At 42.1% G+C, this 17,048-nt stretch overlaps 1 protein-coding gene across 27 annotated transcripts in view; it reads left to right on the top strand.

The window, feature by feature from the left end:
- Positions 1-17,048, top strand: part of cacna1c (calcium channel, voltage-dependent, L type, alpha 1C subunit) — a 177,056-nt gene that overhangs the window by 10,070 nt on the left and 149,938 nt on the right. The window contains exon 1 of one of the 27 annotated variants that reach the window (XM_067490611.1): positions 183-1,258. The exons of 24 other annotated variants lie outside the window; for them this stretch is intronic. In XM_067490611.1, coding sequence (XP_067346712.1) covers positions 1,201-1,258 — 58 coding nt within the window. In that variant the 5' untranslated portion in view covers positions 183-1,200. Of the gene's footprint in view, positions 1-182; positions 1,259-17,048 lie in introns of those variants that run through there. 2 more of the 27 variants (XM_067490612.1, XM_067490627.1) reach the window with 2 other exon arrangements.

Here is a 17,048-nt window from a genome sequence, read left to right as displayed (position 1 = left end):
ACACAAACACACACACACACACACACACACACGCATTATCAACATCATCATCTTTGTTTTCATCACCATCATCATCTGGATACCAGTCGCTGGTCCTTCACTATTGCTAATACAGTCTCCCTTCCTCTCTCCTTCTTTCTGACACACACACATCTGGAAACAGTCAAAGCGTCTACAGGGGAGGCGGTGGTCTCTCTCTCTCTGTCTCTCTCTTTCTCTCTCTCTCTCTCTGTCTCTCTCTCTCTCTCCCGCTTTCTCAGTATCACTGCAGAGCTGAGCTGCAGGGGCAGTAGAGGCAGAGAGAAGCGAGAGCTCAAACTCCCGATCAGTGAGACACAGGCAGACAGACAGACAGGCAGGCAGGCAGGGTTGCTGACACAGAGACAGACAAGCACACAGACCGACTGACAGACAAACCACCGGACCATCATGGACTGGATCAGGACAGAGAATCCAGTCTTCGGATGAGACAGGACGGCCTGGCTTCTGTATTTTGGGGGGACTCTGCTATAGATACGTGGAATAACCGACAACCTATTGGGAGAGTTAACCCCGTGCTACCCGTGATGGAATATTTACACTCTTCTCATTTCCTAATTTTCCTCCTCTTCTCTTCCTCCTCCTTCTCCTCCTCCACCACCTCCACCTCCTCTTCTTCATCCTCTCACATTTTGACACGCTGCTGAAGATGCGCACGAATGCGTCTTTTGCGCACTTCCATTGCGACCGTCACTGACAGCGCCCGTGCTTTATAACCTTTTGAAACCTTATTATTATAATTGTTTTTAACACAACAAGGGAAACGGGAGAACGAAAGAGGGGGAGAGCGAGCGAGGTGTGAATTGAATTGAACGCGGTGCTGGTCTCATGTTTCTCGCCTAGGGCCCGGATGTACCGAGGGATGCACCGGTGCGTTTTCCCAACCGGTTCCGCCGAAAGCTCCCTCTTTTTTCTCGCCTTCACCTCCATCATGGGGATTAGGTAATATTCACTCCATCCGAAGAAACCCTCCCCATCAATACAAATAACGGAATACCCAAAACTGTCCGTGCTATAGGCAGTTCTTTCTTCTTTCCCCCCCCTTTTTAATTTCTTTATTTTTGGGGGGCTTTTTTCCTCTTGTTATTTTCCCTCCTCCTCTCCAGCTTTTTCCTTTCTCTATCTTCCATTCACCTATAGGGATAACGCCGGACTACATTTATGGTAAATGAAAGCAAAAACATGTACATCCCGGAGGAAACCCTTGAGAACCATCAAGGTATGTTGTATCTTTTTTATTTTATTTTATTTTATTTATAAGTGGCAAACATCTTGTAACTGTGTATGATAGAGAGAAGGAGGAAGGGAGTGAGAGAAGTATGTGATGATCTGGGAATGGAGATGGGATGGGGAAAGAGGTGGAGGTGGTGGAGGGTAGAAGGGACAGAAGAGGGGGAAAGCAAAGGGGTGTTAGGTCTTTCTCCCCCCCCTCCCTCGTTCTCAACAGATGGGCAGATGCACCTCTCTTTCTTCCACTTTCCCTCAGTGTGCAGTTTGTTTATCGGGCCCTATCCCCCTCTAGGTGAGCAGTTTGTGCAGCAAGTGAACTTGTGCCACAATCATGCAACAAGGCTGCCGGTGGCCGCCGATGAGGCCTCTTTCTTGCTTGAACTATTGTCCACACTTTTGTGGGGTTGACTGGCCAGAACTGTGGCACAGTGGGTGGGCAGTGCGTGCTCCTTTTAGCCAACAGACATTTCCAGCAGAAAGGTGTGTGTACATTTATTGTTAGATCTCGTCTCTCCCCAAATGCTGTAAACTAAATTGAACATGTATGTTGCTGGCTTTAGCTTAAAAATAAACCCACAGTAGTCGCTGAGGAGCTGGATATCCAGCAGCGCCCACCAATACGCCTGTTCGATCCCTATCGATCCTTCCTTCTCCTATAATCAGTATTTGTCACGTTCTGATCGATGTTTGCATGTCCGCAGGGTTCCTTAATAGCAGCACGAGAGAGAAATCGCATAGAGATGACAGGTGGCAGTAGGAGGGCCTGAAGGACTTATTTATTTGCTGGGAATCGGCTTGATGATGTGCTATTTTGGGGCTGGCAGCGAGGACAGTGGGCTGTTTCTCACAAGAGTCGACTGAAGTTCAACGTGACGACTTTTTAAGTGTTTAGAAGGCAACACATGCAAAGAGTGAATCAAAATCCAGGGCTGTGGTCTGATTTACGGTGAGGAAAGGGTCTGTTTGCATTGCGCAGTATTACGCGTCGCTCCTTCCACCCACGTTGCAGAGAGCAAAGCCCAGCAATGCATTTGTTCGTGGCTAGCTGGACCTTGTAATTCACCAAGAGGATGTTTGTCTGATTACTATTATCATCCTCTTAACCATCATCATCGTCGTCGTCGACTTCGTCCATCACAACCTCATACCTCTGCCTTGGCGACAGGTTCCATAGCAACAGGGGATGAGGAGAGGGGTGGCGGTGTGTTTGTGTGTGTGTGTGTGTGTGTGTGTGTGTGCGCGCGCGCGCGTGTGTGCATCTGTGTCGCAGCGAAGCACATTCACCAACAGTTTGTTCTGAGGAGAAACTAAGCGTAGCTCGGATGGTAGCCTGCAGAAGCCTGTATCATCCAGCAACATAGTTATTGGCAGCTTAGACAGAATGGCATCATCATGAAGGAGTGTCTACACTGTAAGATAGACCACAGTTACCTTGATTACCATGCTGCCATGATGTCATCTAAAGCTATTATTATCACCAGAAAGGGCCTCTTTGGATATCACCCTCACTATCATCACGGTACAACCTGTCAGTCTGCTTCAGCGACTCTCAGCCTGATCAGGAAGTCTTTGACAGCTGAGGAACACACACGCAGACCTCATTCTTTAGCAAGCAGACCTTGGCGTAGGGTTTCAGCACAAAGCACGGATACTGTTTAGGTGGATTAGGTGGCTCTATAGTTTAGCATGAGACCATCAGTGCCACTCTGATGATGGCCTCTGATTGACGTTTTAATGTCTTTAACATGCAAAGTCACATGCAGTGCAGGAAGCATTGTGGCTGAGGTGGAAGTTTACAGCACATGGCTACAGTGACAAAACAGCAACACATAGATCAGCCTTTTGGATGCACCGTTTTTGTCCCATTTGTCCACTGTCACTGGAGTCAGTAAAATGAAAGCAATTACCTTGTTTGATCCAGTTTTCAAGCTACTGGAATCAATTCTGAATAAAACTTTTTTGTAACGTTATCATTTAAACACAACCACTGTTTAAGTCACATTGCTGTGGGATTTGCACAATGTGTATCTTAGGCCACACTCTACTTGGGTGGTGGTTTCAGCACCATGGACAGTTCATTCCTCATTGGTCTATTGACAGCGACATGACAGCTGTTGAAGAGTTACAAAGACAAATTGGCACTGTTTGCATCCTCCTTTGCCCAAGTCATTATTTTCACACAATTCACAATTTCTGTTTTTAACTGAGGCGTGACTGTTGGGGAAAGCAACAATTGCTTCAAGATCACCACCTTTACGGGCACCAATTTACACAGTTTTTCAGGATCAAATTCATAACAGCCATATAAAATTTTATGTTCGTGTGACCTATTATTCCTTCTTCTTTTTATTTGTCAGGACACTGCGGGAGTGGCCATTAGGGAAGTGGATATATTGCAAATGGTGCTTAATGAGCTTCCTGCAGATGAAAGATGATGGCACTTTGATGTAGTTTAATTGTAGAACCCACCTTTTGTTGTAAAAATATATTTTTATCAGTTCAGTTTAACTCTTACTATAACGCAAAATAGCAAGTACTTGCCAAGACAGTGAGAACCCAACAAGCCATGCTGCTATGGATCTGACTATGGCCTCTCCCTCACTCTGTCGATGTAGATAAAATAAAAGACAAAGGTCTAGAAAAAAAATATATACAATGTTCTTAGGTTAAATGCAATTGTTCATAAAAAACTAACTGCCCTGTTCACCAAACAACTGATGTTACATACAACTGCACCAAAGTCTGAGCCACTTTTTCTGCATCTATGCTAACTCTGTTTTGTTTTTTGTACAAATAAATATTTGTGTCTGAACTTTTCAAACACACATGAACAGTGAAACCAACCAGGTACGCAAACACGTGCAAACTTGTCAATACGTACTGTACATGTGTAGCGTATTTGGTTTTTCAGCAGTTCAATCAGCAAGTTGATTTTGTTTTTATGGGCTTTGTGCCAGAGGCATGATACCTCCGTTCGGGTTATTAATTGGTTTCCGGTGAATGCCTTGGGGTACTGGCCACCTGCCAAATCACTTCACTCTAATGATTTAACTTGATCTGCTCAGTGATTCCATTGAAATCACCTCAAAGGACATGTTACAACTACTGATGTGTTCACTTTATATGTTTACCGTCAACATAAAGCTGCTGCCAAGCGACGTGTCTGTGGTTTTTCTACAATAACGACCAGTGGCAATGATCACACAAGCAACTTTACTAGAGTTTGTAAAAAAAAAGTTCTAGTTGTTATGGTTATAATTCTGAGAATGTGATTTCTTGTGTGTGTGTGTGTGTGTGTGTGTAAAAACAAATAACATGCAGGAGGCAAAGTTGTTGACTTCTTCTTCAAATAGAGGCAAGAACTAATCAAGCATTCCCCTCAAATGTGGTTTAATTAGAATCCACAGGGGCAGGAAAACAGCTAAGGAAGCTAAGCCATCTATCAGTATGCTTGACGTAGATGGAAATCTGGGCAATTAAGCACAAATCCACTGTTGCTCAGCCCAACTGTTGCTCTGTATGAGGCTGGAGTTGATTTGAAGACTGAAAAGCATAGTAACTCTTCACTCATACGTTTTGGTACACTGTGTACCACTATCTGTCCAAATATGTAGCCTAGGTCTATGCAGTTTACACATGTGTTATAAGATAAAGTCAATTCTCTTTGTGACCTTTTCCATCTCTTAAATTCATTCAATCATAGTCCTCAGCTCTAGCCACTGAACTGCTTTCACGAAAGAATCAGGGTTTAGTAGTTGGTAATTCAAAAGTGTGGGGCCACAGAATGATGCTTTACTGGCATGCAAGCTCATAAGAGGAGACAAATATGGAGTCAGAGAAATAAAAATCACTCGGTTCCACTGTTTACAACTCATACGCTATGAGGCGAGAAGTTGGAAATAGATATTGCTTTGGGTCACAGGCTGTAGTCTGTGTATCAGCACAGAATACAGTGGCTTCAGTTTGTGTTTGCAAAGATATGTTAGTCACAACGAGGTTAGAGCAGCTGTAGCAGAGGATGTACAGTAATGAGCGAGTAAAGGCCGAATCAACTTTAAAGTTTACATCAGTGGCTCAGAGTGTGTCGTGTCTTTAACTTAAGGATATGACTCAACAACAGCTGCTATCAATGCAAAGCACCATCTGAGAGACAAAAAGACACATGGAAGGGAGGAAAGAGGGGAGGGGCAGATCGAAGGAGAAATAAGAGAACAAAATGACAGATTGTTGAGACCCGGCAAAAAGAGACAGAAAAGAAGGAAGGAACACATACAGGCAAAGACAGGCTGGCGAGGGAAAAGAGGGACAGAAAGACAACTCATGGATGCCAAAGATGGAACTGTAAGAGAGAAGAATAAAATGTGAAATGAAATGTGAAAGAGAGACGCTGAGAGGGCAAGAGAGACAGAGAGAGAAGTGAGGACGCACAGGAGGAGGAGAAGGAAGAAGGATTATCCGCAACTCTGTCTTGCTTAAGCCTCTGGTTGCTTATTGGAAATCTATCCAAAGGCTGTCCTCTGCTCTCAGAGTCATAGGGCCTCAGTCTTCACTTCTGGTGGGACAATACGCGAACTCCAGCAACAATCATGCAAGTGTGTGTGTGTCTTAGAGAGGTAGGACACATGTCCAAACTAAGCTGAGATTGGACACACACAGCTGGAGGTAGCCAAGGAGGCACAGTGCATAAGGGCATGTGGCCAAATACAACTGCTTAGCCTCTCCCTCCTACACACATACACACACATATATATACCTTCTTATTGTATTGATCTGGCCGAAGCCAGCAGTGGGAACGGTGACTTGAGTGCTACATGTGTGTTTAGAGAATAAAAAAATGTGTACAAACCTTTTTGTTATATTAAATGATGCCACTGAAAAAGAACCTAAACATTTGTCTGCATGTATGTGTGTGTGTGTGTGTGTGTGTGTGTGTGAGGGATGAAGTGAAACAAGTGTGGAAAGTGTTTCTCTTCCAACTCTCTCTGTAGATCATCATCCGTCTCTCCTTTCCCCACTTCAGCTTGTCTTTATTTCGCCGTCTCTCCATTTCCCAGCTAACCCTTCAACATTACTTCATTTGATGGTCTATTGTTCTCCAAGACCGCATTTCCTCTTCTATGACTTAATCAGCCAATCTGCCTGGATTTACTGTAACACTCCATAGCTCTTGCGGTAGGCCGAACCACAGAAAAGCAACATGCAAAACAACATTTATCTTCACCAATGGGGAATTCAGACCTAAGCTCAACAAACAAAAGACTCCACAGACTTATGAGAACTTGTCCAGTGTTTTACATGAGCAGTAAGAGCTAAAAGTATAAAGTATAATGTAGGCTGTGCGTATGTTAAAATGTGTTTATAAATACTAAATGCTGGGTTATTATTATTAATTAATTACGGTTAAATAATGCTGGTTGGTTGACAGTGGCCTTTTTGTGTGGAGTTTGTGTTTTCTCCACGTTCTTGTGTCGGTTTCATCTGGGTCCTCCGGTTTCCCCCCACAGTCCAAAGACATGCAAGTTAGTTTAATTGGTGACTCTAGATGTGAACGTAAGGGTGAATTGTTGTCAATCTGTGTACGTCTCTCCTCCACCCTGCGACCCTAAACATAATAACTGGTCACAGATAATGGATACATGTTTCCCTGGGTGCAAAGAGGGAACGGGGCCCTCATCCGTTCTTTTTGACCATTTGTGTCTATATGTGGTTAATTTGTTTTTTTTTTGATTTTGTGTCATTTGATAATTTCTCGGCCTGTTTACAATTTTATTTGGTTTTTAGTTGGTCAATCTAAATCTTTTTTGGGCCATTTTGTGTCTTTTAACTGACCTTTTTCAAACATGACAAATTGACAGTAACTTTAGAAAGGGTTGGGTTGGAATGGGTCCCCTGAGCTCTCAGGCCCCTGGGACCTGTAGGCCCATTCAGTAGATTATCTATAGTTGGATGGCACCAGTGTTTCCAGTACATAAAGCTACAATTCCAATCTTAATATATGAAACAATTTAAAATGTTCAGTTTTAATTGTGAGAATCAACTTCTAAATTAGTAGATCGGGAATGTGCTGCTGATTTCATCAGTTAAATATTTGTGTGTAATAATGATACACACACTGAAACACTGACAACAATCTAGGAGGATGATCACCTTTGGGGCACTGATAAAAGACTTAGATCTCAGAGACTATAGATCTTATCGCACTTTTCTTAGCTTCACATCTGCAGTACAGTTGCCTGAAGTCTGTGTGTGCATCTGTGTCGCAAGCTCGGATGTTGCCTGCAGAAGCCTGTATCATCAAGAAACCTACAGTAGTTATTGACAGCTTAGACAGAATGGCATCATCATGAAGAAGAGAGAAAGGGAGAGACAAGGAACGGGAACCTACCTGTGTTGCACTTTGAGAGAGACAGGTCTTTAAGTTGTAGCTGCACAGAACGTTTGACATCTAACTACGTCTTTCACAACAGTTATGTAAATCTGAATCTTCATAACACAGAATCTTAACTAGTGGAGTCTGAATAATTACACTAGAGAAGCAATGAAGATGGAGATGTTCCACAAAGTTGTGTTTTCTGCCTGAGAGACATCTCCTGACAGCACCTAAGACTCATTTAACAGTTTGTCAGACAAAGGCTTCATTTTGCATCAGTGTGTTTTCATTTGTCCTCTGTTCATTCAAAGACCTGACTCCGGAAATTACTATAGATTTGTAATTCCAACTGCTTTGGTGAGAACATTTTTGTCATGTTAAACAACTAAAACTGCTTAAATTATGCCAGAAAATTGTGTGTTTATGTCAGATCCTGCTCATGGAAAGAATCTAAATCAGAAGGGTTTTTTGGGGGACTTTAATGCATTGTGTAGTGTAAAGGATTTATATTAAAATGCATTAAATGCTTTTATTAATCTTGGGTATTTACATTACTCACCTTTAAGAGTATCATACTCTATTTTAATAAATGAACCTCAATTCAAGCATTATAGTTAAAATTACTTTAATTTAACATGTCTTGGCAATATTGTCGCCAAGACATTCTTGGCCATTCTTGGTTTGACAGGTTTGGCTACAATTTGCCAGGCCATGCCCAACTTTTACCAACGTAAACAAACACACACGCATACACACAATAAACCTAAAACCAACTCTTAACCCTGTAACAGCCCTTTGAAGAACTTCTCCCCACTTTCCAAAAATGTCCTCACTCTGGAAAATACTATTTCTGACCTCACTAGTTAGCAAGCACACACACACACACACACACACACACACACACACACACACACACACACACACACACACACACACACACACACACACACACACACACACAGCCTTTTGCTCATGTCAGGAATGATGAAATCACTGACCTCATTAGTGGCTCTAATCCCACACATTACCATACACACTGATCATATACAGTTTTTTCACTAGCAGTGGGGCTATAAAACTCTGACACTTAGTTTTGCAGACACACTCACAGCAGACATGAGACGTTGCCATCTCATCACAATTTATTTTTCACAAAGCTAATTTCAGAGTGTGATGCAGTGGAGAGAAAGAGACGGGGGGACGGGAAGAGTGAAATGGATTCAGAGGAAAAAAGAAAGAGCAGCTCTCTCCATAAACACTACCAATTTTTTCCTTGCATGCACATTTGTGTTATATTGCATTAAGCACTGAGCTGCCCTTTTTAGTAGCAAATAAATCCAGACCACCAAACCTGGCTCTTACCTGTCAAGAAGTTAATTGAAATTGGACGATTACAGTTGAAGTCCTGCAGCTCAATGTTTCTTTTTTCTTTTTGCATAACAGAAGGAGCCGAAATGATTTTTTTTACAGTACCACAAGTGCTTAAGGGAACGAGGAATTCAGTAAAATTTCAAATGCGCCACAAGCTGCTACTTATTGTGCATAACATTTATCTGGTTGATATGAAACTTTAGTTGTGTTTTGTCTCTCTAACTTGTATTTGTGGCTGTTTCGCTGTACCATAAATGTTTCTTTGCACTCTAATAAGCACACATGGCTTTCAGAAACTTTGCTCCTACTTTTTGGGGCATTTATATCTCATAGGATGTGACGATTGAAGCACAAAAGATGTACTGTCATGTGTTCTTGGCAGTTGCAGCAGTCTTGTTAGTAGGGGCCCTAGTGGGTTTGTCAGGGATGGATATCTGTACTACAAAGAAGGTGGTCTGTCTCTGTAGCCTAAACGCACACTCACACATACTTTGATGCAAGGATCACCCTGCTAGGTGACAGCACCCGGGCACGAAAAGATTAAACTAAGAGTGGATTGATGCAGCGGTTTGTAGAGTAATTGCATGAGTGTCTGTGAGGAGTAGTTTAAGTGTTAGACATTTGTGTGATTTGGGACAGTGAGGAGATTCGGCTTCTCCTCACTTTCTGATGCACCTGTTTAGGGCCTTTAGGAGGTGGTAAAGGCTGAGGTTAGGGAAAGGGGCTAAAAATGGTTTTACAAATGTGCGTGTGTGTGTACTGTAATTCCTCCAGGTGTGCGTCGATAAGTAAATATTTCTTTGGGAGCTTTCTTCTGTGTGCATGTATGGGGTTGATAGCTGTCAGCTAAGAATCATGGGTTTTACAGGTTGCAGGAAGCACTTTCTGTCACTAACAATGAACCAGACAGGAAATCGCTTAAGCAGCTCTGCAGCATTGGAGACAGAAAAGTAGTTGCTCTAAAAATGCCATCTTTTCTCAAACATTACAGTTTCACGGGAAAAGCTCAAAATACTGGATTATATCCAGGGAAAGCTATTTCTGATCAGCAGGATCAAAATAGATGTTTCCATTTACAGCGGGCCTTTGCTGCCATGATGTGTTTGTTCCTTATTGCTTCATTTCGTTCATTTTGATGGTCACTGTTTGTTAAGACAAGCCTGTAAACTGGATATAATTAACACAATTTAGCAGAGGTTGTGAGTCTCATTACAGTTTTTACTATGAGTCAATACTTAAACACTGGATCCTGAACCTCCTATTATGAAGGGCCAATAGCATTAGACTCCCTGAACTCTTTGACTCCGGTTTCTTACAGTCTTTCAGGTAATAATTTGACGTCTTAAGCCAGATAACCCTGGTAACATCATCACTGTTATTCTCTCAGACTTCAGAAAATTTGTTTCAGAAGCTGATTAAAATTCTTTGTGACAAGTACACTAATCTGCATGTGCAAAGTGAAATTGACAGATTTGCCCTTTAAAGCCTCTGTTGCTGCTGGCCTTAACTTTTGCAGCAAGACATCAAGAAATGTCACAGAGGGATGTGACCTGCCTTTAACTTGATTAAGATGTATTGATTATTGCGCTGAATAGTATCCATGGCAACAAGCACCATCTGAGTGCACAGCTTTGAAACCAAAAGCAGTGAATTTCTGATCTCTATCTAGGAATTTCTGGTTGTATTTGTACTGTTTAGTCCTGCTCTGTTTCCTGATTTCATCGCCATGTCCAGTCTGTCTGCACTTGGGTTGCATTATGTTCTTTTCTTTTCATCCGTTGTTACCATAGTGACCAGGGCTGAACTCAAGAGGATGAAACTAAGGTTAGAAGGCAAGTCATCAAAAAATCCCTTTACATCTCTCTCTTCTTCACTCTTCTTTTGTGTTTTTGTTTTTTACAGACACGTGTCTCCATTATTTCTCCACTTTTCCACCTTTCTTTCTTACTCATCCTTGAAATTGCCCAGTTCTGTATTTATTTCTTGTTGCCAAACCTCTGTCTCTTCATCCCCTTTCTCTTATTAAGACAAGGGTAAGGTGTTCTGGTATGAAATGACCCAACTATATAGACTATGAGAGTGTCCTTGACTGTCTCTGTGTGTAAAACAGAAGAGGTTGGTGATAGTGTGTGTGTCCTCTGCTATCCTATCTATCTAGGCCAGTCTTGATGTGTGTACTCAGCGGACCACTTCCCCACAGACCACACTATACTGTGTGTGTGTGTGTGTGTGTGTGTGTGAAAGAAAGAGTGTGTACTGTATGTCTGTACAGAACAGTCCACTTCCCGAAAGACCAGACTCACTTTCACACTCAGGAGTGTAATGGCAAAAGCAGGCTTGTTACAGGATTCCTTCTTCACTATGCATGTGTGTGTTTCCATCTCCAGAGCTCAGTCTCTAACCAGCTGCAGAAAGAGGAGAGATTTAAACAGCTGGTTTAACTATTTAGAGTAGTCTTTACAACTATAGTGTATTCAGGAAAAGACACATTCTACCTGGAGACTTTATGCTTATTTGAGGCTCAGGACGGTCTAATACTGTAGCGATTCAACGGATTACCATGACAACAGCATAAAAAAGGTCCCCAGGGAAAGTATTCAACCAACTTTGGTGGCCCTGTGACTTTTCATCTGTCTCATGTGAAATTTTACATTTGCAAAATATTCTGTTTTACTGTATGGCCAAATACCTGTTAAGCAAATGTCAGTCCCACGAACCTGGTAAATATTAGCATTGGTTGAGCGTGTTTGTATGCTCATTTAGCATTAAGCCCAAAACACTGCTGTGCCTAAGTGCAGACTGGCAGAGCTGCATGGCTGCAGAATCTTGTGTCTGCGCTCTGTTTTCTTGTGTGCATTCCTAAGCTTTTTGTATTTCCTGTTACATACATAAAGAAAGTCTCTGTCAGTCACACGCACACATACAGAATGCAAAACATCTTCATGTCAGACTTTCTCCTTGTACCAAATGGATCCTGCATGTGTGCGTCTATGATTTATACCAAAGTCACCCGGGATGGAAATGAGAGCAAATACACACTCTCCGTTTCAGCCGGCTGAGGGGAGATGGTAGGCGTGGCAGCAATTCAGATGTAACTGTGGTTTTTCCTGTGCGTCTCTCTCTCTCTCTCTCTCTCTTTGTCTCTCTGCCCCCTCTTCTTCTGCTTCTTCTTCTCTTATATGCCCTCCCCCCCTCCACCATTTACCTTGGCTCATCTCCTCTTCTCATCTGTGATTTGTATTCCAGATCAGCATGTCTGCGGGAAAGAGAGAGAAATAGAGAGGGAAGATTTTTTTTTTGGGTGATGGTGGTGATGGTGGTTGGGGGGGGGTTGGCCCAATGCCTGTACTGATGTCATCAGAACAGGATCTGTTTTCATGTCAACCACGTACAATCAACACGCTCATATTGAGATACACAGATAAAAGGGAGTGGATGAGGGATGGAGATGTTGCTCTTTAAATCTTCATGTATGTTGCATGGACGTACACCTCGATGCTGCTTCTGTTCTGCACTCAACGCCATCTCATTCACTGCTCTCTGCATTGGACAGTGTAAAATGTCATAGTCAGGCCTCTGGGTGCATGTTGCTGTTGATGATTGATGAAAGTTGATGATTAACAACATTACCTCAATGTGGCAGACGGGTAACCATGGCGATACCACATTAAACAAACAACATGTTCTCCAACAGAGACACAGTGAGAGAGAGAGAGAGAGAGAGAGAGAGAGAGAGGGGGAAAGAGAGACAGATGAGATGAAAAAGATGGTAAAGCGAGAAGAAGAGGAGGAAGACAGTGTGAGGTTTTTTTCCTGGGTGATTCATGTGATTGTTGTAACGTCCCAATGGCTTGTTCTCTAACAGCATGGGAGGTCAGAATTCAGCTCAGACCTTTAAAGTGGCACCTCAGTAAAATATAATGAATTGCAACCATGTCAGGAAATATTGACATAAGGGCTTTTTTATTTGTTACTGGAACTCTTTTGTGGTCTCTTGTGTACTGAGTGGTGGTTTCTGAAAGCTTTTACAAACCCACATATGATTTTAAAGCTATTTTCTCCCACCGCTGTCACTTCCTTCGTTTTCTGATATATCATTTATGTTTCAATCTGCTCGTCAATCTTTTTTTTATTTTTTGCGTAATTTTCTCCATTTACTCCCCACACCCTTTTTAAAAAAATCCATTTCCAGTGTTCTGCCTCTTTGCCATCACTCCTCTCTCTTTCTATGAAAGCTATCAATTCTCCTGTTTCCTTCCCCTTAGTCTTTACTAATGAAAAAGATATCTGCTTGAGGCCATTTTCCTCTCTATCAATATTCTATGTGAATTACCAGGGTTGGGTTATTAACACTGACACTAGGAACCATGTCGCATTGCTCAGGCCTTTTGTTACCTTGCACCCCCGCACCACTTAAAAGTACAACGAGAACACAAGCGTACAGTGTCTGTCTTATGCACACTGACAGATATTTGTGTCCTGTTTGAATAATGCCCATTGGTCATGCATTTAATATTTCCCAAGCACGATTTAGTCAGGTCATTAGGCAATGCATCAGGGGAAAATGCATGAAACAAAGGTTTTTCTTTTTTCTATTAGGAGGCTCGTTAGCAACTGAGGGTCAAGGGTCATGAGTGTGGGCTATAGTAATCTACTCACTCATGTTTTGCTGTAGAGCCTTACTGGCTTAGGGGGACACAGAGTCTCATTTAAAAGTTGGGCAGTTTCTTATGAAGAAAAAAATCAAACAAGAGATTTTTTGTTATTTTACAGTTACAGCATTGTGTTTTTGTTAGACGCATTGAATTGGTACCTGTTTATTTATTTGAATTTCTTACAGTATGTACTGGATTCATCAACCAGGGGCAATTGCTTGTCTGGGTAACGTTTGAGTGTTGCTGTAATTGTTTTTGGGAAAGTTGTATAACATTTCTGAAAATTGCTGCTTTTCTCAGTAGAGTCTGGATTTCTACAGGAAGTACAGCACAATAAGCCACGGAACACTTTTTCATCATTCCCACAAAGCCCCAGTGTTGCAGCAATATAATAAATGTTAATATGCCTGCATTTAACATATGCAAATGCTAATTATTGTCTGTGCTAGACGTGACAGCAGGTTGCCGGGTGTTAATGATGCAGGAACTTTTGTCACAGCACAGTAGGGTAGATTGGAGCACAGATGTTGAGGAATTTGGTAGACTGATCCTTAAGTCGGGTTGGGATCTGAAACTGAAATAAAAATCAATTTAAAAAGTCTGGATCATTGGTCTTTGAAGCATTCTCGCCATGACATCTGAAATGGGTATGTCTAAATATGGTTGGCTTTCTCTGTAGGAGTCAGCTTTATTAAAAACAAGCACATCATTTGTGATAAGCTGCAACTGGCGTGGTGCTTTGAGGAGGGCCAGTCCATGAAAGGAAGTTCTGTTCACTTTTGGTCAGCGAGTAACCAACTTACAGTAACCTTTGCCAAAAACAAGCTGCCCTCAAAGTTATATGAAGCCGATAATTCAGTGTAAATATTAGCAATAAGAGTCAGTTACAGATTAAAAGAACTGCATCTTTAAGAGAAAATCAACATTAACTTTGTTACGTACAGAGACTGATGGAGCCCACGAACACGGGAATATTTTTAGAAGCGACTCATGAGCAGATTGATTTACTCAAGCCACTGGTCAAAGCTAATTTACTAGTGTTTAAATTATATTAATAGCTTCAGATTTTGACTATAGCTGACTACATTTGATTGATGTACATTCCAGCATTCAGCCATTTGACTATCAACCATTGCTCTGAATTGTAATCTATTCCTTATGCTGCAAATATTTTGAAGCTATAATTGTTTCAGTTTTCTTGAGAAATTGTAACCTTTCCGGCAGTTCAAACAGTCAGAAATGTGAACATTTCTACTACGTGGTAATTTTTGAGGTCATAGTGAGCGATAGAGTCCTACTGTAGTGCCTCATTTTGACAAGGGGTTCTAATGTTTTGGCCCCCTTATTCATTTTTAACAGGGTTCCCAAAACATTAGAACCACCTCTTCTCTTAATGCAGCCACACCCACCTTTCTCACAGTTTCAACTTAAAAACTGGGAAATTATAACCTTGTAAATGTTGAATTCATGGCAGAGCTGCTGTATTGGATTGCATTAGATTTTAAAGGTATATCTAATGTTGTGGCTAAACTTTGTATCTTATTTTTCTGTTAAATACATTTGAAAGAAATTATAAAAAAAACAAACAAACCACAAAGTCATTTTTGTGATTTTGCCAGTTGTTGTGAGCAAGCCCAGAGTTTTTGGTGTTTGGCAGATCAGACAGACGACTTCAGCCAACTGCCCAATCTGATAGGCCCGACTGATCGAGAGCCTCCAATGAATACACACACCCACACACACACACACGCAAATATTTTAAATGTAGTCAGATAATCAGTCCATTCTGTTGAGGTAAATGGATTTCAGCATTACAATGTGTCTTTTTTTCCTCACTGTTCCTCTCTTTCTAACACACACATGCACAAATACCAGAGAGGAAACAACATCTGCTGCATCTGGCCAAACAAAGCTTTGATCTAAGGTCACAATGCAGCCATTTTGGAGAAACGTGACAGTCATCTGTCCCCACTTGTGCATTGTTTGTTCTCTGAAAGTCAAGCACAGGAGGAAAACACTGTCTTATGTTTCCTGAAATACCGAAATCAGAGCACTCACCACACACACACCCAAACATGCTCAGCACATGCTGTGCTGCACAGACATGTCGAACCTCTTCTATTCAGCACTCACTCCACTTGATGGGTCACTTCCTTTTTTGCTTTCATTCAGATACTGTCAGTCACTTCGCTGCCTGTTCCTGTCTGTCTTCTAACTTTGCCTGTGTGTGTGTGTACATGCACTGCATGTGCAGCTTAATCTCTGAGTAACGCATCTGGTCGCTATCAGAGTTAATCACCCAAGCTTCATATAACTGCCCGTGACACACAGGCTCACGCAAGCGCACACACTGGCACACGCAAAGTATTTTATTGGAACATGACAGTGCGTTTCGACAGAACTGGAAAGAAACATTGACAGCACAGCGGTGGTCAAAGTGGCAAGATGAAGAAATGGAGGGCAGTGAGAGGCCACGGGAAAGGGGAAAGAAGGAAGGCTGTGAGCAGGGAGGAAAATAAAGGTGGAAAGGAAGGGTAGGAAGGTGGCAGGATGTGTGAAACGGGCTGTCACACATTGGGCATTCAAGAATAGAAGGACTTGATAATGACATTGCTGTACCACTTAAAGAGATGTGAACGGGAGGTGCAAAATGCTTGGACAGAAAAAGCAGTTTTGGTTTTGAGCACTGGAGGCAGGTGAATGAGTCAGAAGAGAAACATGCGAAAACAAACACATCACACTGCCCACAACACAGTCAACCTTACTCTTTTTCTTCGGATGAACATCTGATTAAGTGCAAATTTCAGAACCAGTATGCCACGAAATTCCCCACAAGCAGGGATAAAACAACAATAAACAGATTTCAGACTAAAAGTCGGGTTTTCTGTAGCAGCCTGAGTACTGTACTATAATATCACAGGCTCTGCGAATTGGACAAAGACTGGTCAGGGTTAGCGGTAATTTGCAGGGCTGAGTCAAGGCAGTGCAGCCTTGTCAGGGAGGACAGGTCAGGGCCTGGAAATGATAATTGCACTTATGAAAGCGAGACAGTTGGAAAGAGCGAGACGGGTGGCTCTGTTCTGTTCTTTGACACTGACACTGAGTCGAGCTACGCCGTAGCACTCATTATGTGGAAAGATAAAGCTGCAGTGTTTTCCATCACCACAGTGAGCTGATGGTGGACTGCACGTGAAAGGTCAAACCATGTCTGAGTTGTTATGGCTGCATGTAATTGCTCTGTTCTGAGCTGTTGTTTTTTCCATTTTGGGGGAAAAGCTTTTGTCTTGCTTTTTATTTTTTTAAGCTTTTTATTGGGCTCATGTTTGTGCTCAGTTCGTTGACTGTCCTGGCTTTGAGTGAAACTTTCCATTAATAATTAGCAA

Source organism: Channa argus, chromosome 21, assembly GCF_033026475.1.
Source record: "Channa argus isolate prfri chromosome 21, Channa argus male v1.0, whole genome shotgun sequence".
In the NCBI taxonomy this organism is placed as follows: domain Eukaryota; kingdom Metazoa; phylum Chordata; class Actinopteri; order Anabantiformes; family Channidae; genus Channa; species Channa argus.
Note: the sequence above shows the minus strand (reverse complement) of the source record. Positions and strands in the feature narration are given on the sequence as shown.